The 23,516-nt window shown below is 41.3% G+C and overlaps 2 protein-coding genes across 4 annotated transcripts in view; one reads left to right on the top strand and one right to left on the bottom strand.

The window, feature by feature from the left end:
* Positions 1-13,340, top strand: part of mettl5 (methyltransferase 5, N6-adenosine) — a 21,020-nt gene extending 7,680 nt beyond the window's left edge. For both annotated transcript variants that reach the window (XM_055638009.1, XM_055638010.1), the window contains exons 3-8: positions 2,297-2,411; positions 3,991-4,175; positions 6,151-6,233; positions 7,893-7,944; positions 9,344-9,393; positions 12,014-13,340. In XM_055638009.1, the coding sequence (XP_055493984.1) occupies positions 2,297-2,411; positions 3,991-4,175; positions 6,151-6,233; positions 7,893-7,944; positions 9,344-9,393; positions 12,014-12,055 (527 nt within the window). In that variant the 3' untranslated portion in view covers positions 12,056-13,340. The remainder of the gene's footprint in view (positions 1-2,296; positions 2,412-3,990; positions 4,176-6,150; positions 6,234-7,892; positions 7,945-9,343; positions 9,394-12,013) is intronic.
* ssb (small RNA binding exonuclease protection factor La) lies at positions 11,399-23,516 on the bottom strand. Of its 2 annotated transcripts, none has more exons than XM_055638007.1 (12): positions 23,435-23,516; positions 21,582-21,657; positions 19,712-19,815; positions 19,468-19,639; positions 16,601-16,708; positions 16,400-16,500; positions 15,197-15,259; positions 14,703-14,745; positions 13,614-13,751; positions 13,348-13,534; positions 13,132-13,260; positions 11,399-12,273 (listed from the first exon to the last, which is right to left on the bottom strand). In XM_055638007.1, the coding sequence occupies exons 2-12, from the start codon at positions 21,645-21,647 to the stop codon at positions 12,173-12,175; spliced, it is 1,212 nt and encodes a 403-aa protein (XP_055493982.1). In that variant the 5' UTR covers positions 21,648-21,657; positions 23,435-23,516; the 3' UTR covers positions 11,399-12,172. The 2 variants fall into 2 exon arrangements, with proteins under 2 accessions (XP_055493982.1, XP_055493983.1); XM_055638008.1 differs by having other exon boundaries at positions 23,352-23,496.

Raw genomic sequence — 23,516 nt, 5'->3', positions numbered from 1 at the left:
ATGAACTTATGATGTACCAGATAGGACAATGAAGTTCTTGCTTGCTGCAGCACAACAGAATATGTAAACATAGTACATAATGGGAGATAAACAAGTTCAGCTTGTATATATACACATGCACACATAAACAAACAAATATAGTACAATAATAAGTCTGTTGTAGGTCAGGCTTCTTGCATTAAGGTAAATGCAGTCCAGTTTGTCAGACCTTCCTCACCGCACCGACTGTTCTTCTGCATGACCTTTTAGCGTTCTGCTATCCAATTTGCTTTGGGTACTGCCCATTTACCACACCATTGCATTCTGTTCTCTTTCTCTCCCCTCCCCCCCCTCCACTCTGCCAGACACGTTTAAACCCCTCCAGAGTAGCACTGGCAAATCACACAAGGATATTGGTGCCCAACCAGTTCAGAAGCAACCCCTCCCTCTTGTTTAGGTCCTACCTTCCTTGGAAGACAGCACAATGATTCATATGGTAGACAAAAATGCTGGAGAAACTCAGCGGGTGAGGCAGCATCTATGGAGCGAAGGAAATAGACAACGTTTCGGGTCGAAACCCTTCAGACTGATGTGAGGGTGGGGGGCGGGAAGAAGAAAGGAAGAGGTGGAGCCAGTGGGCTGAGGGAGAGCTGAGAAGGGGAGGAGGAAGTAAGGACTACCTGAAATTAGAGAAGTCAATGTTCATACTGCTAGGGTGCAGACTGCCCAAGCGAAATATGAGGTGCTGCTCCTCCAATTTATGGCGGTCCTCACTCTGGCCATGGAGGAGGCCCAGGATAGAAAGGTCGAATTCGGAATGGGAGGGGGAGTTGAAGTGCAGAGCCACCGGGAGATCAGGTTGGTTATTGCGAGCCGAGCGGAGGAGTTCGGCGAAGCGATCGCCAAGCCTACGCTCACCATATACGATTCATCTACCTGAAGCTCTCTTCCCCTGCACCAGCTTCTTAGTACTGTGTCTATTTGTATTGTCCTCCTGTTCCTTGCTAGCTTGTGGCACAGAGAGTAATCCTGAGATTACAACCCTGGTTGTCCTCCTTTTACTACTTAACTCCATAAATCCTCTTTGCGGCACCACATCCATCTACCTACCTGTCCCGTTGATACCAATATTGGCCACAACCTCTGGCTGCTTACCCTCCCCTTTCAGAATGAGCTGTGCCTGCTCCCAGATATCCTTGACCTTGGCTACCAGAGAAACAGACTATACTGCAGTTTCACTCATATTCACAAAACCTCTTGCCTGTGCCCCTGGCTCTTGCACAGTGAGTGCCTTCCAACAATCATCTTCCATTGTATTACGTATTCCTTCAGGCTGTGTTGAGTTTTACCCTTGTTGCAACATACAATATCTACCACTTCAGCACCAAAGTCTCGAACGTGCCGGAGTAAAATAGTTTTATTATACAAGCTAGCATAGGTTTTAGCAATTACTGCAATGATGTAGATTTTCTGACCTGGTCCCAGATGTAGTACTGAAGGAAATGACAGTGGCTGAACATTTGGGTGAAATTACACAATCTAATTAAATGTTCAGCAACTTTATATATAATTATAGTTCAAAATGAGAGATCTTGGCTTACTTCGCCCACCCAACACAAATAACCAAAAGGTAAACAGGTAACTAAGTCAAGAGCAATGGTAGCTCTTCTCATATCTCAACGATGGAACTGAATCATGCAATCAAGGTCACGCTGATTAATTCACAAGAACATAAGTAGAAGAATTGAGTAGGCCTCACATTTTTACACATTATATTCCATGTTATGTTCTTGCCCACTCTCTTGGCTTGTCCCTATCCTCTTGACTTTTTAAAATCATTTCGTATTATCAACAAAGTTGGAAATGTGACATTTGGTAGTGTTGAATTGTTTAGACAGGCACATGGATGTGCATGGAATGGAGGAATATGGAGCATGTGCAGATATAGTTTATCTCAGCATCATGTTCAACGCAGACATTGTACGCCAAAGGGCCTGTTCCTTTGCTATGTTGTATGGTCCTCTCGACCAAATCGTTGATGACTGAATAGCTAGGCCCCAAAAATTTGTCACAGACTGCCAGCATCAGGAGGTTCTGTTTGTCCCACTTTTTGGTTTCAGTCCAATAATGAATTCTCAATCTGTCAGGATATTACCCCTTTAAATTCATCTTGTCTTCTTAATTTCACCATATCCTGAGTAGTTATGTCAAAAAGTTCAGCATTTGTCTCACAAATACAGTGTAATCAAAATGTCCAGGGACTTCATAAATCTCAAGTGTTTTTAGACGTGAAAAATAATCTTCCTTTTTTTTTTAGCATGTATGCTTTATACAATACACACAAGATTCGATGACATTGAGAATAAACTTGTTGCTGATCTTGGGTGCGGATGTGGAGTTCTAAGTATTGGAGCAGCCATGCTGAATGCAGGGTAAGTAGATTGCAAAAAACATCAGTGAAGCATTTACCTTCATATTTGAACATAGTAAGAAGTTGTAGACATATACACAACTTTATAGATTTTGCTTAAAAATCTAATGTAATGTTGCGTCAGGATTATTTTCAATTTGCAGCTATTTTCATTGATGTGTCTAAAAGTGATATCAGTTTTCTAAGATTGCTGATATTTTCTGCACAATTCAACCTTTTCCAGTTAAATTACTAGCTTGGCGATAATTTTGTAGGCATTGATGCATGCGTTCTGTAATTTAGCAGTTATTTTCTAAGCTAAAGTTATAACTTTAATTTTATAGTATTATCCAATGTTCACACATACCCAAGAGCTTCATATTCAGTGATTTCTTTAAAGTGCTGTGTAGATGTGCTGAAACATTTTAGCACAACCAAATTTCCCAATTTTCTAGACCCATAAGATGGAGATCATATAGAAAGAATTTCAATTCAATCTACCACATAAAATGCTATTTCTGACAAAACAGAATGCCGTTAATCCTGCCCAAAAGTTGAGGATGCTGCCAAATGAGCAAACATCCTCAATGAGACGGGGTTAAGTAGCCCACATTTTAAAGTTTCCATGGTTGCGCTTTGAGTCAACTCCTAGCTGCAGGAGCTGCAAACTGTCCACAGCTTTGTGGGTGGCACAGTGGTATTGCTCCCTTACACCAGAGACCCGGGTTCGATCTTACCCTTGGAGTGTTGACTGTACATACTTTGTACGTTCTCCCTGTGACCGCATGGATTTTCTCCAGATGGTCCGGTTTCCTCTAACACTCAAAGTGATGTACTTGTTTGCTGGTTTCAAGTGGCTAGACAGGATGACAGTCACTGATTCTGTCCCAGACACCCACACAGCATCTACATATTGTTGAAAGAATCGCAGATCAGATGGGCAGGACATGTTAGAAAAATGTTTGATGTCCACACCAAGCACCTACATAATAGACTGAGTAATGACAAATGATTGCATGGTGAACAGAAAAAGATTCAAAGACATTCAACATTGACAAACACACCACTGGGAAAAGCAAACATAGGGTAAACTGTTTGGCTTATCCATTTAAAAGGCGATACTTGTTCATGTGAGGTAGCTAAAATGAAGTAAAGAAGAAGGGAAAATCTCACAAATCAAGAACTGAACTGTCCATGTGCTTGATCCCTCTTATTGATGGAAGTCATAGGTTTGGACAGTGTGGACTATACTCGGAGCAGCCATTGTCTTACAGGGTGGAGGGATTGAATGGAGACACTGGAGACTGTAGATGCTGGAAGGGAGCAGTAAAATGGAGACACAAGAGACTAGTTTCAGTCCAAAGGAGGGCGTCCACCGTTGTTGCCTGCCCCAAGTTCCTCCAGCAGATTGTGTTTTGCTGGAGGTATTGAATATTTAGGATTGTCAATCAGATGTCAATTAATTAGGTGGTATGCTTAAAATTTAAGACAAACCCAATTAAGGAACATGATAATGGATGCACAGGGCAAAAAGCCAAGTCACAGTAAAAAAAACTGAAATGAATAAACATTCCTCTCTAATTTGTTTTTTTCTTTTTCAGATTATGTCTAGGAGTTGATATTGATGAAGATGCTCTTGGTATATTTAACAGAAATGCAGAGGAATTTGAGTTGGCCAATATCGATATGGTTCAGTATGATGTTTGTTCTAAACAAACTGACAACTTATCTAAAAAATTTGACACTGTAATAATGAATCCGCCCTTTGGGACTAAGCACAATAAAGGTAAATTGTCTGGCACTTTACTATGTATCTCATCTTCTTCTTGCGAATGAAACATAAACCAAAGGTATAGTTAGATCTCAAGCTGGGTGTTGAGCAGCCAGGTTGTTGTCTCTGTGTCAATGTCTGCCAGGCCCTGAGCTCCACTTGGTGGGTGGTAGAGCGGGCACCCAGAGATGACATGGTTGGCTGTCTGTTGTTCTGCTCTACATTCACAGGCTGGGCTCTGGCAGAGTCCCCATCTCCACATGCTGGCATTGAAACTCCCAACTCCAATACAAAGTCTGTTGAGCTTCACCCATACTCCTCTGGGGAGGTCAGACCCTGGACAGCTTTTATCTGGTGAAGAGATGTAGCTGTGTAATGGAGATGAGATTGCCTTCCACTCCTGTAATTGAAGAAGGGTCTCGACCCGAAACGTCACCCATTCCTTTTCTCCAGAGATGCTGCCTGTCCGGCTGAGTTACTTGAGCATTTTACGTCACTTTTATCTCTCAGTTAGCCTTTGTCCACCCATCTGCCAATCAAAACCCCCCCCTATCCACATAACATTCGTAGGTTTTGCTTTGCCTGTCTTTCAGATTTATCTACCACCCACCACCACAATCAGTCTGAAGAAGGATCCCGACCCAAAACATCACCTGACCGCACATGGATTCCAAAAATCTGAAATTGTCACATTTTTAACTGATACTGTTTGAAATGTATACAATGGCCAGAAACAGCACTCCTCAGAGTTCGTTGAATACTGGCATTCACTGAATGGGAATATTGGGGTTCATTTGAGTTAAACTTATGCAAATTCAGTAACCCCTCATGAATGGCATCACTGCACTAAAATACTACTATGGCAAATGCTCTTACAAGATAGTTACCACCAGGGGCGCCGAACGATTGGCAGCCCCGCCAGCACTCTGTTTTTCGTCTTTTAAAAAAAATTTTAGTGCGTTTTATAAGTTTGTGTAAATGTTCCCCGGTTTGTTTTATGTGGGGGAGGGAACTTTTTTTTCAGTTTCTTACCTTGCCAGAGATGCGATGTTTCCGGGTCGTGTCTCCGGTCGTTTTGCTGCCCACCATTGATGGAGCAGGAGGCCTCCTTGGACTGACCTTGGGCCCCACCGCAGGGCGTGAACATAATATCGGAGCCGATCCCTGGGATCGCTCCACCGCAGCCTGTGGACTTACCATCAAGAGCTCGCAGTCGGGAGAGGCTAGTCGGGAGCTCCAATGAACGCAGAGGCTTGACCAGCCCCGACGCGCGGTTCGATTGCTGGCACCAGGGAGCTGACATCGGATAGAGGGGGGGTTTTGATGCAGGAGCTGGATCGTTCCGACGCGGAGGGTCCAAAACGCCACCGACTACAGGAGTCAAGATCATCCCGTCAACGGAGGGCTCAAGGCCCCCGACCGTAGGAGAGCTGAGGGAAGAGATTGAACTTTTTTTCGCCTTCCATCACAGTGAGGAATGTGGAGGAGTCTCTGTGGTGGATGTTTATGTTAAAATGTGTTTTGTGTGTTATGTTGCTTTTTATTTGTATGACTGACTTGGCAAATGAAATTCCTCGTATGTTGCAAAACATACTTGTATTATTGTGATTATTAAGCCAAAGTTCCATATTGACTACTATCAGGTGTTTTCCCCACTTTGACCACTATTGTTCAAGCACTTAGCAAGTTGACACATTGCTGTTTAATTCAAAAGTAATCAAGAATTGGAATCTTAGAGCAAGGAAGCCATTGGGCATCCAACTACTACTGCCATCTGGCGATCAGCTAACTATAACTCTCTAAAATCCATGCCGTATAATCTGGTTACTTCGCCAGCTAACCTGCTTGAGGAAGCAAATAAAAGACAAATTAAGCCCTTCACCAATACAAAAGGCAGTCAGACTAGCAACATTCTGATAACATTTGAAATGTAACCAAAAGCGCCAAACTCATTGCATAGTTTACTTTTTCAAATCTGTTTTCTTCATAGGTATGGACATGATATTTCTTAAATCTGCTCTAGATATGGCCAGAACAGCTGTGTATTCCCTTCATAAAACAGCAACTAGAGAAGTAAGTAAATTTATGGTGCTATCCTGCAGCCAAGAATGGGTTTCATATTGATTATTGATATAGACAATAATTTGGATTAGTGACCATCTTCACCCAAATTTTATACTCCAGAAATTGAAAAAAATCACATCTTCTAAAGAATTATTTCATCATGTATTTTTGTGAAGAACACAATCATGTTTATGTTTAAGAAAGAAATGCACAATCTGGAAAAATCGAAGGTACAGAAAAATGCTGGAGAAACTCAGCAGGTGAGGCAGCATCTATGGATTTATGCCAGTCTGAAGAAGGGTCTCGACCCGAAAAGTCACCTATTCCTTCGCTCCATAGATGCTGCCTCACCCGCTGAGATTCTCTAGCTTTTTTGTCCACAATCATGTTTATGTTCTGTCTTGTAAATTGTGCCTTAATTCTTTGTCGCTGGGTCTTTTTCCCCAGTAATTTCCACTTTAGTCTAGTTTAGAGACAGCGTGAAAAGTAGGCCCTTCAGCCACCGAGTCCACACCGACTATCAATCACCCATACACTAGTTTTATGGTATTCCACTTTTGCATCCTACTCAAGGGGCAATTTACATAAGCCATTTAATCTACAAATCTTTTGGGATGTGGGAGCACCTAGTCACAGGGAGAATGTATAAACTCCACACAGACGGCACCCGTTGTCGTGATCGAACCCTCTGGTGCTGTGAGGCAGCGGCTCTATTGTTGTGCCAACCTGAGCATCTACAGGCATCTTCAATTGGTGGTTTGTAGTGGTTCAAGAAATTGGTCGCCATCACTTTTAAAAGCAAATACAACAGCTTACCACTTTGCAGCAACATCCTTACCGCATTTAAACAAAAAAACTAGGGTGCCATGTATTGTACTTTCTGTTCAGTAATGGTCCCCAGGGTCCTGCTATTTGCTGTGAAAAAAATGAAACTTTAACCTCCATATCCTTTACACAAAAGAAAAGCAAGCTCAAAATGTGCTCAATTAGAGTTCAGTACATTATTTATCTTGTGTTACATATACAAAGTCTTCCAAGGCAGAATCTATACAAACTTATGGGTTGTCTTCAGCTGGAAAAAAAAAAATCACACGTACAACACAGCCAAGATATTCTGTTCCCATTTCCTATAAGACTATAAATCGCTACTAAATCAGGAATATTTTCATATTTACTTCTATTTCACTCATGTTCTTACCTTAGTCTTCTGAGTTGAGATAAAAAGTTGCATAGATGAATGTGGAATTTTGAAAATTAGTTTGATTGCCAGGTTAGATGTATTTACCCATAAAGTAAATAGAAGCTTGTGACAAAATTGTTTTACAAGTATTAGTTGAAGCCTTAAAATGGGCAATTCACCTTTCACAGTGATAATAAAATAAAAATAATTTACACTGCTATCTGGAACTACTAGAAAATGCATAAAATCACCAAACCAAAACAAGCTACAAACCAACTAAAATGTCCAGGAAACAATTGGCTTGGACCAACCTCAAATGTTAAATATCATCACTTAATATCCTTTGAGTTCACTAGAGTAAGCCTACAATATATAGGAAACAATTTCAGAATATGATAGTTGTTAATTGAGAAAAAGCTATGATGGTTTTCTTCTTTAAAGAGCACTTTTTTGCTGGTGTATTATCTAAATCTTAACTTCCATTGCAGCATATTAACAAGAAGGCTGATGAATGGAAAGTAACGATGGAAGTAATTGCTGGTAAGTCAATTTATCCAGTAAAGTAAATTTCACTATATGCAAGGTTCATACATACTTCCAATACAAATTTAAAGCCAGTGTATCGACTATGAGAAAAAAGGTTGGTGCGTTTTAGCAAGTGATTTAATGGTATATTTGCATCATCCCTTTAAGGAACTAACTATTGTTGTTACTAACAATGAAGATCAGTCTAAAATCTCCTACCATTTAAAATGTGTTGTAGTTGAATTATTCCACTAGTTCATTTCCACCTCTGCAGAGAAAGAAAATAGAGGTAAATATGTACTATTTGCACCTGTTCCAGCACTCAGTATAATTATGGCTCATTCTCTCGTTCAAACCTATACCTACTTGTTGCCAATCTACCTTCAATAGATTCAGCAAATCACAAAGTGCTAGGGGAATCTGCGGGTCAGGCAGCATCTGTGGAGGGAATGAACAGGCGTTGTTTTGGGTCAGGATTGTTCTTCACTCTGAAGAACCTCAACCTGAAATGTCACTTGTCCATTCCTTCCACAGGTGCTGATTTACCAAAAAAAAAATGGATAGGTGACATTTTGGATGAGTGCCCTTTTTCAGACTCCTGACCCAAAACGTCACCTCACCATGTTTCTCCAGAGATGCTGCCTGACCCATTGAGTTACTCCAGTAGTTTGTGACCTTTTTTCCTCCACAGATGCTGTCCGCCCGGTACCTCCATCACCTTTTTTCCCCCCAAGATTCCAGCATTGGCATTTCCTTCTATCTTCAATATATTCAGATTTCTGACCAGAGAATTGTCCACCATCTTGTCTTGTGCCTTATCCTGTTGACATCCAATTCTAGACCCTTAGTCAGAATTATCCATCCTGCACCCATTTGTAAAGGTGTCAGATATTTGCACATTTCACTATTTCATGCTTAGAACCTCTCTAGTACTCTGCCCAGTTGGCTGAATTTCTCCTGCATATCACAAATTGGTCTCTTGAACTTCCTTCAAACTGCCCTCCATGGCAAGTATCTCTTATGCAAGACCAAAATTTAGTTTAGAGATACAGCGCGGAAACAGCCCTTTCGGCCCATTGGGTCCGCGCCAACCAGCGATACCCACAAGGAACAATTTTTTACATTTACCAAGCCAATTAACTAACATACCTGTACGTGTTTGGAGTGTGGGAGGAAACCAAAGAAACCAGGACACAGGGAGAATGTACAAACTCCGTACAGACAGCACCGTACAGATAGTCAGGATCGAACCCGGGTCTCCGGTGCTGCATTCACTGTAAGGCAGCAACTCTACTGCTGCGCCACCGTGCCGCTATGATGTACAATATTCCAGATGTGACCTCGCTAAGAGCCTTTTCACAATGTTTCCATAATACCCTGTAAGAAAATTAGTATCTGAAATTTCTTTTAACAGAGCTTCGGTATGACCTACCAGCAACATACAAGTTTCACAAGAGGAAATCAGTAAGTCAGATCATATTTTGATCTATATTAATTACCACATGAAACATTCACTCAAACTATTGATTGGGGTGACAATGTATATGTCATTAGCATGTTTGCCCAAGAATCAGTGTAGTCAGCAGTAAAATACATCTAGTTACAATAGGATGTGTTTAAGAAGGAACTGCTGATGCTGGAAAATCGAAGGTACACAAATAAGCTGGAGAAACTCAGCGGGTGCTGCAGCATCTATGGAGCGAAGGAAATAGGCAACGTTTCGGGCCGAAACCCTTCTTCAGAAGAAGGGTTTCGGCCCGAAACGTTGCCCATTTCCTTCGCTCCATTCCTTCTTCAGAAGAAACCCTTCTTCTGAAGAAGGGTTTTGGCCTGAAACGTTGCCTATTTCCCTTGCTCCATAGATGCTGCTGCACCCGCTGAGTTTCTCCAGCTTTTTTGTGTACCTTAGTTACAATAGGATATTGACGAACTGCTTAAGTGGGTAGAATTGGCAGATGGAATTTAACAAAATGTGTCACTTTGCATTGGTCTGAACTACACCAGGACATAGTGAATGGCAGGACACTGGGGAACATAATTGAACAGACCTTGTATTACAAGTACATAGTTCCTTGAAAGTGGTGACAGGTATACTGGATGTACGGCACACTCGCCTAACAGTACACTGAGCAACAAGAGTTGGACATCATGCTAGTTGTACAAAATGTTGGTTAGACCATATTCATTGCATCTATACAGCTGATTGTGCTTAAATTAGAGGTGTTTAAAAAAAAAATCACAAAGATGGCGACTGCACTGACAGACTTGAGATACAAGGAGACTGGATGGGCAGGGTTTTCTCTGGAGAAAAGGAGGTTGAGGGAAGACTAGGTTTATAAAATCTTGAGGGGCACAGTCTTTTATCCAGGGGTAAGTATAAATCGAAAGGAAAAAAGGTTTTCAGATGACGGGAAAGATTAAGAGGCAAGTATTTCCACAGACGGGGGTGGCAATATGAAACAAGCTTCCGGATAAGGTACAATTACAACATTCAAGACATTTGAATAGGAAAGATTTAGAGGAAACAAGCCAAATGCAGGCTAATGGAATTACTTTAGATGACTGCAACCACAAGATATGCTACGCTTGTCGCTTTACCTCCCCCCTCGACTCCGTTCAAGGACCCAAGCAGTCGTTCCAGGTGCGACAGAGGTTCACCTGCACCTCCTCCAACCTCATCTATTGCATCCACTGCTCTAGATGTCAGCTGATCTATATCGGTGAGACCAAGCGTAGGCTTGGCGATCGTTTCGCCGAACACCTCCGCTCGGTCCGCATTAACCAACCTGACCTCCCGGTGGCTCAGCACTTCAATTCCCCCTCCCATTCCATATCCGACCTCTCTGTCCTGGGCCTCCTCCACGGCCAGAGTGAACAACACTGGAAATTGGAGGAACAGCACCTCGTATTCCGCTTGGGGAGTCTGCATCCTGGTGGCATGAACATTGAATTCTCACAATTCTGTTAGCCCTTGCTATCTCCTCCCCTTCCTACCTCTCCCTCCTCCTTTTTCCCTTCTCCCCACCTCCCCCCACCAGTCTGGTTTCGGCCCGAAACGTTGCCTATTTCCTTCGCTCCATAGATGCTGCTGCACCCGATGAGTTTCTCCAACATTTTTGTGTACCTTTGATTTTCCAGCATCTGCAGTTCCTTCTTAAATACTTTAGATGATTATGGAAATAGGCCCTTCACACCAGATCTTCCACTTTCCCATTCACCCTCTACATACTGGGGGCAATTTGCAGAGGCCAATTAACCTACAAACCCACACGTCTTTGGGATGCGGTAGTAAAGTAGAACACCCGAGGGAATTCACAAGGACACAGGGAGAACATGCAATTTCCACAAACGACAGCCAAGATCAGGTCTCTGGAACTTCCATTGGAAGAATTGGGCCAGAGGACCCATTTCCATGCTGAATAACACTACAAATGTATGAAACAAGAATTCTAAATCGATAAACAAAATAGCTTTGTTGTTCCTTTATTCTGTAGAGTACATGTTAAGGAACTCGAAGCAAGTAGAAAAGTTGATACAATTTCTATTATATACAGCCCACTTTGTAATTCTCATTTCATTTCATATTTTCCCCCAGTACCATGCAACCCACAAATTAGCAAAAATCACATCAACTGTCAATACAGTTTGGTCTGGGAAAACTGGTTTCATTCAACTTGGTCTCTTAACCTAATGTTACCAACAATAGTATACAATCATATTTGCAATTCCTATCATTTTCTAAAGGTGGTGATTTTAATGCACATTTAGATTGTAAATCTTCATTCACACCTAAACCAATGGTCTCGGTAGATGAACTTAAAATTGGTAACAAATCTACTGCATGTGTTGAGGCTTAAATTTGCATACTAGCGCTACAGTATTTTTATAAATAAAAATGTCAAACTTTTGCACTTTAAGTACACAATACTTAGTTCCCAAGATTAAATAATCCATATGAGGAAACTAATATACGGCACTACACCAAAATAACGTTTTAACAATGTTATTATAAAAACATCCACTCTTTAAAGCATGCACTTAAGGCATCTTTCAATTTACAGCATTTCACACTTTTTAATTGCAGATTGACATTGAAGTGGACTTCATCCGGTTCTCAGCTAAATAAATTCCATCCTTCAAGACATTCAGCAGAACCAATGTTGAGGATGTCAGAATTACACAGTGAAAACTCCTTGGAAGCCGCACGTTGTCAACTTGTTCGGTTTATAGGCCACAAGCAATTTCATTGATCACCAGATTCATTTTCAGTTTTTGATTGTTTTGCTGCAGGTTCCTCCCCCGATTCAATTTCTTCAAGAGCTCGCTTCTTCGGACTTGTAGCAGCTACATTACATCAAACAGTTTGGTTAGTTTAAAACAGATTTTCAGTACAAAGCAATCATACAAAACTAAGCAGGCACCATGATTTTAAAATCCTGAGCTTATAAAATATATGTCCAAATCTAATAATCAACCACCCAACCATCTCTAGATTTAATCACTGTTGTTCTAATAAAAACTGGGGTTTCCCCTCACTTAAGTACAGGAACATATTATATTCACAGCAATGATAGATGGTATATGTACCAAGTGAAACTTTCCATGTAAAATAAATTACATTTTTTATTATGCGAGGTAATACTCAATCAAAAATACTGACGGAAACAGACATTTGTTTTCCCTGGTTTGTAAAGATTTGGACTGAAGGAAAGCTGAAATATTTAACAGGTGACTAAAAGACAACATTCCTGCCCAACATGTCAGACAGGCTCTTTAGTTGGCAGTAAAAAATTCACAGGGCTCTCACTTAACCTTTTTTCCCGTTGCCAGACGGGCAACCTAGGCAGCTTTTTAGGTTTTTTGGATATATCTTTGGTATAAACCAGTATCTGCCGTGTCAAGCCGGGCAAAAATGACACGGCATTTAGGTTGCCAGGCGGCATTTTAGGTGGCCATTGGCACCCGGGCAACCGCTAATTTTGAGTCCCGATTCAACTGTAGTGAGATGTGGATATATTGAAACCCAATGATTATCTGAGATATTATTTTGTTAGCTTGCAATGCAGTCCTTACTCTGGGATTGATATAATGGAATTTCTACCTGTAACGAACTACTTTCAAAGTTTAGACAAGTGCATCACCACATGACTATTTCCAATTGTTGGTTTTCCCCATATCTACAATGCAAGTCTACCAACTTACTGGGTTCTTCAGTTTCCTGTATTCCATCGCTGTCTTCATCCTCAAATGTTGTCTTCTTCCCTTGGAACTGCACTCTTTGCGGTCCACCACCTCCCTTGCCTCCTCTTCCTTTACCTCGACCTCTTCGAGCTATGAGTGGATAAGATGTGTGTTTTTTTTTATTTAAATAAAGAAATAAATACTGGAGATGACAATCCAGTTACAAACAAGCATTACCTTTGGACCTTTGTTTGTTCATAGATTCCTGTTGGTCTTCAATTATCTTCTTTAAAATAGTTTTTGCCTCTTCACCCTCGACCATTTCCCAGGTCACTTCTTTGCCTCTCAAAAGCAATTTTCCAGCATGGCCTTCTTTTGCTTTTTCAAGTATTTCTTTTGCGTTGGTTTTGAAAAGGATATTTCCCTATAAATCATATTGGATCTTTACAGAATGCGTTATAAATAAAACACTCAATTTTGAAATTCTTAAGATGAAAATTTACCTCTTTAGCACCCCGTATAAAATCTATCCATTGGATGTCACGAGTGGAGAAGATTTCATGCATATCTTCCCTGCATGTCTGATCAGTCAAATCACCAGCAAATTTCAACAAGCATTCTGTTCTTTCTTCGAAGGATTTCTTTGAAAAAAACACATTTTCAGTTTATTTTAAAATGCAACTTGTCACTGAAAAATCAACATTGATCCTCAACTCACGACTCCCCCTAGCCTCAACTCCAGATGTTTGCATTTTATTCTGACAGCTTGCACATCTTTGTTTTTTTACCCCCCACCAGAAGAGGTAAGCATGTAGTTGCTCGAGCACTAAAATTCCCACTTTCAATATGTTCCTCAAAACTTTGTACTGCCATACGTAATTTTGAATCTTTTAATTGATAATGAATTTGATGCAGTGCTTCAAGGCAGTACATTAAAAGGTACAATACAAAACACATTAATATGGTGCAAGAAAACTGCAGGAGCAACTCAACAAGTCAGGCAGGATCTGTGGAGAGAAGTGAACAGATGACATTTCAGGTCTGGGTCCTTCTTGAGACCAGAAACGTCATCTGTCCATTTCTCTCCACAGATGGCACCTGACCCATTGATTTCCTCAAGCAGTTTGTTTCCAGCATCTGCAGTCTCCTGGCCACATCAAGATGGTGTCGAGGCACCGCATATAGACATCACGCCAAATTATTCAAATGCAAGATTAAAATAACAAATGCCTGGTCAGTCAAACTTAATGCAAAGCACAGGTGGGACCCAAGCAAGATTTCCAAGCTTTCCCCAACTTCTGAATTCTGCCATATCAAATGCAGTGAATGCGCCTGTCTGACTGAATTCAGCCAAGTCTGCAGTTTTGCTATTCATAGTACACTCACCCCAACTGGAAAGATAACTTCATTTAAAATTTCAGGTGTAACTTTATCATACAGTTCAAGATAACTTCAAGGACTTGCATGTTTTAAGTAATTGAAAAAAAAAATTACAATAGCGCAAATTGTTTCCCAAACAACCTTCCTAAATGTGTCAGTGAAAAACTGTTGAATACATCTGTATTATACATCTACATACAAAAACAACTTACCATGCCCAGTATATCTTGAGTATTTTTCTGCTGCTCTTTATCACTAATGAAGACAAAATAGACTGTTTCAAACAAGGCAATCTACAAAACATGGATAATTCAGATCTTTTGGTAATTTTAGTGATCCTGGTCAGCCAAACTTTAATGTAGGGAGACAAAGATAGCATCCAGTCGATTTTTCTTATAGTAAAAAAAATCTGAAAATATTACTTAAATGAATTGCATAATACTGTTCATACTATGGGCAAGGATAGCTAACTTTTGTTCCCAGTCCATAGCTAAAAGCACACGTTATCTGGTCAAGACTACTGTTGACAAATGCTATTTGAAAGATTTAATCCCCAAAAATCAATTAACAGTTTCTAAAACCATTTCTCAAAACCAAGTTCAATGTTATCTGTCCAGCCTGACCACCTCACATGAATTAAAAATGAAACAATTACAACTTATTCAAGTGCAAAATATCAACAATATATGATGTACAATTTACTCACTTTTTCTTATTTTTTGCTTTATGCTGTTTCTTTTCTTCAGCTTTTTTTTGAAAATAAGCCTCTCTGCAAGAAGAGGAAAAAACATGCTTAAATACATTGAAGCGCTAAACAATTCTGATCACTCAGCTTATCAATCTTATGTGCTTATTTGAAAAGCCCTTCTCACCAAATTTAAGTAGCTGGAGATTTTAATCACTCATTAATGGGGTACTCTTACTAGAAGCATTACAATGCCATATACAATGACCTATAAAAAAAAAAGGATTAAAAAAATTGCTAACTTTCTCCCAAGACCTTAATTCAAATATATTTTGTTGCCAAGTCCTATGGGGGAAAGACCTTATGTGCAGTGTTTGATCTGAACCGTTAACTTCAGTTCAGAGAACACTGGAATTACGTATTTGCCAGAAAACACAAGTAGATGTGTTGGACTAAAACCAAACGAAATGACAATCAAAAAGTCAATTAGTCTATAAACAATTATTCTTTGAAAGAATTTGAGCTTTTAGAGACCAATTCCACTTCCATGTAATATGCTGAAATAGGGGCACAGCTGGCCGCCGTTAGTGTATCTGAAGTCTCTGAACTCCCTGCTTGCATATCAGTAAAGTACAGAACACCGTGTGGGTCAAATGTGGGTACATCAAGAATTGTTCTTCCTCTTTTGGGTTTCCAAACCAAGTCCTGGGGGCATTCGGGATAGATACATTCTATCTATCCCCTTAGTTTACAGATAGAGCTCAGCCCAATCAATTGGACGATTGACACGTCTCCAATCTTCACTGAAATGGCGTTAAAGGTTTAAAACTAAATTTAAATATGTCTATACTTAATTTACCAACTTTACTTATTACTGTTAAAACACAAAGCACTTGTGGTAAAACAGCAGGATAAGCACTCAACCAAGCCCAATGCCAAAGTAGTATCTGTTTCAACTGTGTCTAGGCATCTGATCATCAGGGATATTTGGAAACAGTAACAGAAGCCTTCTGATCGCAGTGCTATTTGGCCCTTGACTTCTCTGGAAATCAAATTTCACAAAATGCACATCCCGGCTCCCCCCCCCCCCCCCCCCCTTTCAAACCAGAGAGCAGAGTATTTTCTGCATGAGAGACCATTCCCCCCCGGTCTTCAGGTGACCAAATATACAATCTGTAACCTTGTTCAGAACATGCTACAGTTGCTTCATCAAAATTAACTTACTTGAAAAGGATAATCATGTCAGTTTCTTTATACTTCAACCCTTGAGTTTCTACAAATTTCGTGGCCGAATCTAGACTGTTGAAGACGACGAATACTGATCCCTGTTGGTAAACAGTGGGAACAACCAAGTCACTCGAGGTCTTTTTTGGCTTGAACATTTTTGGGTGTGTTGAAGGGAAGAGGAGAAAGAAAAATACATGCCTTAAACTGTCTCTGCAGTGTTCTTCTCATTTGTATATTTTCCACAGGTCCATTTTCATCAAACCAATCCTTAATCTCATCCAGTGTGGCACTTGTAGGAAAGCCTTTCTGTTTTTTGAAAGTAAAATTAACATTTTGGTAAATATCATAAGACATAGGAGCAGAATTAGTTTGTGACTTTATTTGAAGCACAAATAATATGTGAATGCTTCATTGAGTATAATTCCGACTGGTAACTACGCACTTCGTCCGAGCACATAATCACACGCGTCATGCAAGCCGTCTTAAATGATTGCCTAAACTGTCATTTGGCAACCTAAAAAGCTGCCTCGGTTGCCCGGCTGGCAACAGAAGAAAAAACAGAGCCCTGTGTCGTAGCTAATTAAGAAACTGTCAATCTCCACTTTAAAAATATCCGATGTCTTGGCCTCCACAGCCGTTAATTACAAAATTGTAATTGACCAGCTCAAAGGTATCAAAGGTCAAAGGTATTTTATCAGTCACATTCACATACACCCAGGTGTAGTGAAGTGAAATGCTTTTTGCCATTTTGCAGTACACAAAAAAAAGAATACAGACATAACACCAATAAATCTTAAACAAAGAACATCCCCCCCACAATGGCTCCCACCATGCGGGAAGGCACAAAGTCCAGTCCCCAGCCCCAGTTCACCCATAGTCAGGCCATTGAGGCCTCCACAGTTGCCTCTACGGAGGCCCGATGTTCCAGGCCGTTCTCGCCAGGTGATGTTGCTCCGGCGTCGGGAGAGTCCTCCCAGTGGCCTGGGAACCCTGGAACGGCCGCTTCCGCACTGGAAGCCGCGGCTTCCGAAGCCGACAAGGCCGCGCCGGTTGGAGCTCCACAACTGGCGATCTCATCTAGAGATCCCAGGCTCCCGGTGTAAAGTTCGGCGCCGCCGCCCGCAGCTCCGCGATGTTTATCCGGGCGGTCTTCAGCTCACCGGAGCTCCAGCGCGGCGACCCGGGCAAGGCATCGCCCGCTCTGCGATAGCGCTCCAGCGCTGTGCAGCCGCCAAAGCCGAGGTTCTGGGCGGTCCCCGACAGGAAACGCCGCTCTAGGCCGCGAGGACGGGTCGAAGCTGCAGCCCGGAGAAAAGCTGCCTCTCCGACCAGGTAGGGACCCTGAAAGGTAGTTTCCCTATCCCCCACATAAACAAGTCTAGACCTCCAAACAAAACACTTAACTAACTAAAAATAAAAGATGAAGAGACAGACAGCTGCTGGCTGGGCAGCCGTGCACAGGACAGCGCCGCCTTCTTTGCAGCTTATCTGGTCTGCATAATTTTATACAGCCTTTGTTGACATTCACTGACATTTCAAATCTGCAATTTATTAGAAAAGATCAGCCTTGGCTCCAGCCACATAGATAACAGGGATGTAATGCAAAGGCTCTACAAGGCGCTGGTTAGGTAGCATTTGGAGTATTGTGCGCAATTTTAGGCACCATATCCGAGGAAGGATGTGCAGGCTCTGGATAGGGTCGCGAGGTGGTTTACAAGAATGATGCCAGAAACGGGAATGAGTGGATTGACATATGATGAGCATTTGACAACACTGGGCCTGTACGCACTGGAGTTTAGACAGATGAATGGGGACCTCATTGAAACTTACCAAATACTGAAAGGTTTGGATAAGAGTGGATGTGGAGAGGATGTTTCCACTAGTGGGAGAGTCTAGGACTGGAGGTCATAGCCTCAGAATTAAAGAACATCATTCAGATTCAACTTTATTGTCATTGTGCAGTGTACTGTACAGAGACAACGAAATGCAGTTAGCATCTCCCTAGAAGTATCATAAATATGAGAAATAAATAAATAAATCTATTTACGTGCATACAGTCATAGTATTGTTTTCCTGGTGGGAGGAGTGTCCGGGGGGGGGGGTGATGGGCAATCACCGAGGTACAGTGTTGAGTAGTGTAAACAGCTGCAGGGAAGAAGCTGTTCCTGGACCTGCTGGTCCGGCAACGGAGAGACCTGTAGCGCCTCCCAGATGGTAGGAGGGTAAACAGTCTGTGGTTGGGGTGAGAGCAGTCCTTGGCGATGCTGAGCACCCTTCGCAGACAACGCTTGCTTTGGACAGATTCAATGGAGGGGAGCGAGGAGCCGGTGATGCGTTGGGCAATTTTCACCACCCTCTGCAGTGCTTTCCGGTCGGAGACAGAGCAGTTGCCATACAATACTGTGATACAGTTGGTAAGGATGCTCTCGATGGTGCAGCGGTAGTTCACCAGAATCTGAGGAGACAGATGGACCTTCTTTAGTCTCCTCAGGAAGAAGAGACACTGGTGAGCCTTCTTAACCTTTTAGGAAGGATACAAGGAGGAATTTCTTTAGTCAGAGGGTGGCGAATCTGTGGAATTATTTGCCATAGAAGGCTGTGGAGGCCATGTCAATGGATATTTTTACAGCAGAAATAGATTCTTGTTTAGTACGGGTGTCAGGGGTTATGGGGAATAAGGCAGGAGAATGGGGTTAAGAGGGAGAGATAGATCAGCCATGATTGAATGGCAGAACAGACTTCATGGGCCGAACGGCCATATTCTGCTTCTATCACTTATGACGTTGCTTTTGAGCAAGAGCAACTGAAAATAAGAATAGGCGTAACCCCCCCCCCAACCACATTTGAATGGAGACACTGACATAACACACAAACATTATAAACAGACTTAAAAATGTATTTTCAAATTGTATCTTAATGGACTACATATTTTTTAATTTCGGAATCTCCTCTTTTCTTTCCAAAAAGCTGCTTTTACGAAAATGCACCTTCATATAAACTATAATTTAAGATTAAAATTAAAAAACATTTAAATATTTACAGTTAGAAAGTCCGGGAATACTTACAACATAGACAGATCTGACTTTAATGGAGGTTTTATACTCCTCAAACTCAGGTAGAGGCTTGCTTGGAGAACGACGAATTTTGGATTTGTCTTCACTTATTTCTAAAAGTCCACTTTTGGATTTATTGAGGCCTTCTACTATTATGGTGAAGTCTGTTGTTAGACGACTTAACCTGCAAGACATTTTCAAGATTCAGAGACAATTTATGCCACTAGTTGCTTTAACCAATTGCAATTTTCCTTACCTGTTAAATTTAATCATGGTTTCCAGGGTTACCCAGCCATCATCCAACTTGATCTGTTCTTTGAGAAACTTATCTCTTGGCAAATTGTGATCACCAAAGTAATACTGTACAAACACAAAGTACAGAGACTGTCAAAATACGCTTTCTAGAAAATGTGCCTACCCCATCTGCTCCCTGAAACGCCGAGACAACCCGAAAGCCTGATGTATTAAAGCTTTTAATCTTTAACCCCAAGAAATGTAAACGTGACCTATTATCAGAACAAGCATTTACTACAAAAAATTAATTAAAGGATACAATTAAAAAATTGAACTCTGAATTCAACACTACACGAAATTGCCCGAGTTTAAACTTTAGTGCAAATGACTAATGCAGTATTTAAAATGATCAATGACAATGAGTTAGGGTAATAAATTGTAATCTGAAAACAAATCTGCATTCGAACCACAGCATAGCATAACAAATTTGCAGCAAGCAGAATCCTGTGCAATTTTCTAGCCAAATTGAATTTGCTGTAACAAGTAAAATCTTTTTTTTGTTTTAATTGAAATGTCCCTGAACTGAGCATGTGGCAGAATCAGGTATATTTCTCCAAATTATCAAGTGGCTTGCTACTAGTCATGATTCTGAAGCATGCATTTGAAAGAATTATACACTTCTTCCACAACTGAGAAGAACCTAGAAAGAGTTTCAGACTTCTGAAATAGATTTGCCACATGGTTATTTTTGATGGATTAGTCCGATCTGCATGTGAGCTGGATAGTCAAGCAGGCTGGGACTAGATGAATAGTTATGTTCTCTGACCTACGGACCTATCTCCCAAGTTGTATTATTGATAGTTAAAGAAAAATATTTATTAAAAAAAGTTATAAAATAATAAATATTGTCTCGATTATTGATTAGGTACACAAAGGTACACAAACAAAAATGTAGAAGAGAACAATTACGCATGAATGAAACACAAGGAACTATAGATGCTAGCATCTTGAGCAAAGACAAAGAGCTGGAGAAACTCAGCAGGTCAGGGTCTGTGGAGGGAGTGAACAGGTGACGTATATTGGGTCGGAATGTATGAAGGTCAGATTGATGTCAGGAAATTACTGCACGACATAGATGGTACTTTAATGGACAGAAGGAGAAGAGGACAAGAGCTCAAAGTTGATAAAGGACTGGCAGCCATTAGTATCAGTGTACTAATTTGCCATGAAGGATATGAATGAGAAGTTAAGTACAGGTCTCCCAACTCAGTCTTTAAAGGAATTTTGTACGGTAACAGAATATAGATGATAATATAGAAAATGACCTTGAGCAGCACCATACACACCACCAGAAATGAACAAAATGAATAAGGAATAAATCAGTACTGGTTAGGTGGCATCCTGGAGAACATAGATAGATAACTTTTCAAGTCAGGAATGGTCAAGAGGATTAGTGATGGACAGATTGTTGGACAAAGGCCAGAGATGAGGACACAGGTGTGGGCCCAAGAGGCTACGGAGTTACAAATTGTTAAGCTCAGGGATAGAAAAGTTGCACTTGTGGCTCCATTGTACATGGTACAAGTTGAGCGGAGGGGTTGGGGTGAAAACCAGTGACAGTCAGCAAGGTTTCTGGGGGTGGGGGTCAAGAAGTAGAAGAAAGAAGGGAAGGTGGGAGGAGGCAGCTGTTGTGGGTTTTGTTCTTTTCTTAGGTTTAAACCAGCATCTGCAGTTCCTTGTTATCACAAGCAGGGTTTAAAGGTCAGCAAGAAATTTTGAGTGTTTTAAGACAGAACATCTTCGAGATTAAACAAAAATCAATGAAATGTTGATTGGAAAACTTCAGTGATCACATCTCTATCATCATTTACATGCATTTTAGTATTACATACTTCAATCTGTTCGCATATTTTCTTCTCGAGGGGAGTCATTTCTTGTGCCATTCCATTTTCTGCCATTTTGGCAAATCTATACAAGAAAAAAAGATAATGGAAGAGAAAAGTTCAAACAAAAGTGAAGCCATTCCCAACTAAATAAGTCCTTTCACACTTTGGGAAGAAAAGGTCATGATTGCAAAAAGGGGTAAATACTGCCCAGTCCATCATGGGTCCCGACCTCCCCACCTTCAAAGGGATCTGCAAGAGTCGCTTCCTCTCAAAGGTAACCAGCATCAGAGACCCACACACTAACCACTCTCTCATTTCACTCCTGCCATCAGGAAAAGGGCATCAGAGCCTGAAAATAATGTCCAGTTTCAGCATCTTCCCTACAACCATCTAGCTATCAAGCACTACCAGCTCCAAATACAATTACCTCAGGACATATATTCAGAAAATAATTGCTTCCCCAATGATAATTGTAATTTTCAGTCAAATTCTAGACCCCACAATTATTGTTAACTTTAACTATAAGAGAAACTGGCCAGTTACTAATCTTGATAACCCCAGTGGCAGTTATATGACAAGTAGAGCCCAGAGCCAAAGTATAAACCAATGTTATTAAGCATGATTTCTGTCAGGGTTTACTCTCTTCCTAAATTTTAAATTAGATCTTAAATTTTATTATTATTATAATGATTATAAATTTCCATAAAATTCTCCTTCATCCAAATATCACTGACTGGAAGACAACCGTCATCAAAATCATTCGCAGAGGACAGCATGTGCAGTATAGCTCCCATCAGTGCAAGAAACTGACAATGGAGCAAAGTTACAATAGGAAACATGGGAAATTGTATATTGGAAAGGAAAGTGCAGTGATTGGAATTATAAGTGATTGGAATCAACTATAAATGAATCATCTAATTGACTTAAATTGATACTTCACGTTGAATCCAATGGTGAATGTATCTAAAAAGATCTCAGTGGCCAAATACTGTGGATGCCAGTAATCTGAAGTTAAGCCATCATCGACCATCCTGAAGCAGCAATTTCGTCCTTCTTCGCAAATGTCGTTTGCCTTCGAGTATCTTCCTCTCTTTTTAATGGGGCTTAGACTTTTAAGATGACAAAGGTTTTTTCTCCATCTCGTTTTATGGAAAGCATGTATCATTTGCTATGGATCTTATGTTTTGTATTGCAAACCAAAACAAACTATTCTATGTCTTTAAACTCGTTAGAAATATTATGTTGCTTGGAAATTACATTCTGCTTTTTACTTGTATAAATAAAATACAGGCGCCCGGGCCTGTTGGATTACACAGCAACTGTGCATAAAACTGATGCTAGTTACAGTGCGCATTTACTCCTGGTTAAATAAACACGTGCGCCTAGTTCCCAATACATGATCAAAGGAAACTAATCGCCAAGTTTCACTGGAAACTGCCTGTGAAGAGAAACTAGCTTCACAGATCGCGCTCTTCTCGGCCGTGGCCGCACAACCACGAGGTCGCCCGGGGGTTGTGCAGCCATCAAGACCATTGAGCCGCCGAGACACCTCTAGCTCGGCATCTCAACATCAGCCAGGCGTCCATGTGGAAGCCCAGAGACCCCGGACCCCCACCCTGACCAGCCCACTGACCACCACCCCCACCCCGGAGGAAGGACGGGAGGAATCCCGGCCGACTACTGGCCCGAGTAACAATACTGCCGCCGTTTTATTCCACTCCACGCACATGAAGACAGGAGCCACGGCGAGCGGATACACCCGACGCCATTACCTACCGACCCGCCCACCGCAGCCGCCACACGCCGAGCCGAGCCGAGCCGGCAGCGCCGCCACCACCGCTACTTATAGCTTCTCCTACCCCGTGCTTGCTGTCTTTGCTCCGAACGGCCTGACGCAATTACGTCGCGGGCCATGAACGCCGGGTTAGCGCGTGCGTAGTA

The sequence above is a fragment of the Leucoraja erinacea genome, chromosome 7 (genome assembly GCF_028641065.1).
Source record: "Leucoraja erinacea ecotype New England chromosome 7, Leri_hhj_1, whole genome shotgun sequence".
Classification (NCBI taxonomy): Eukaryota; Metazoa; Chordata; class Chondrichthyes; order Rajiformes; family Rajidae; genus Leucoraja; species Leucoraja erinaceus.
Note: the sequence above shows the minus strand (reverse complement) of the source record. Positions and strands in the feature narration are given on the sequence as shown.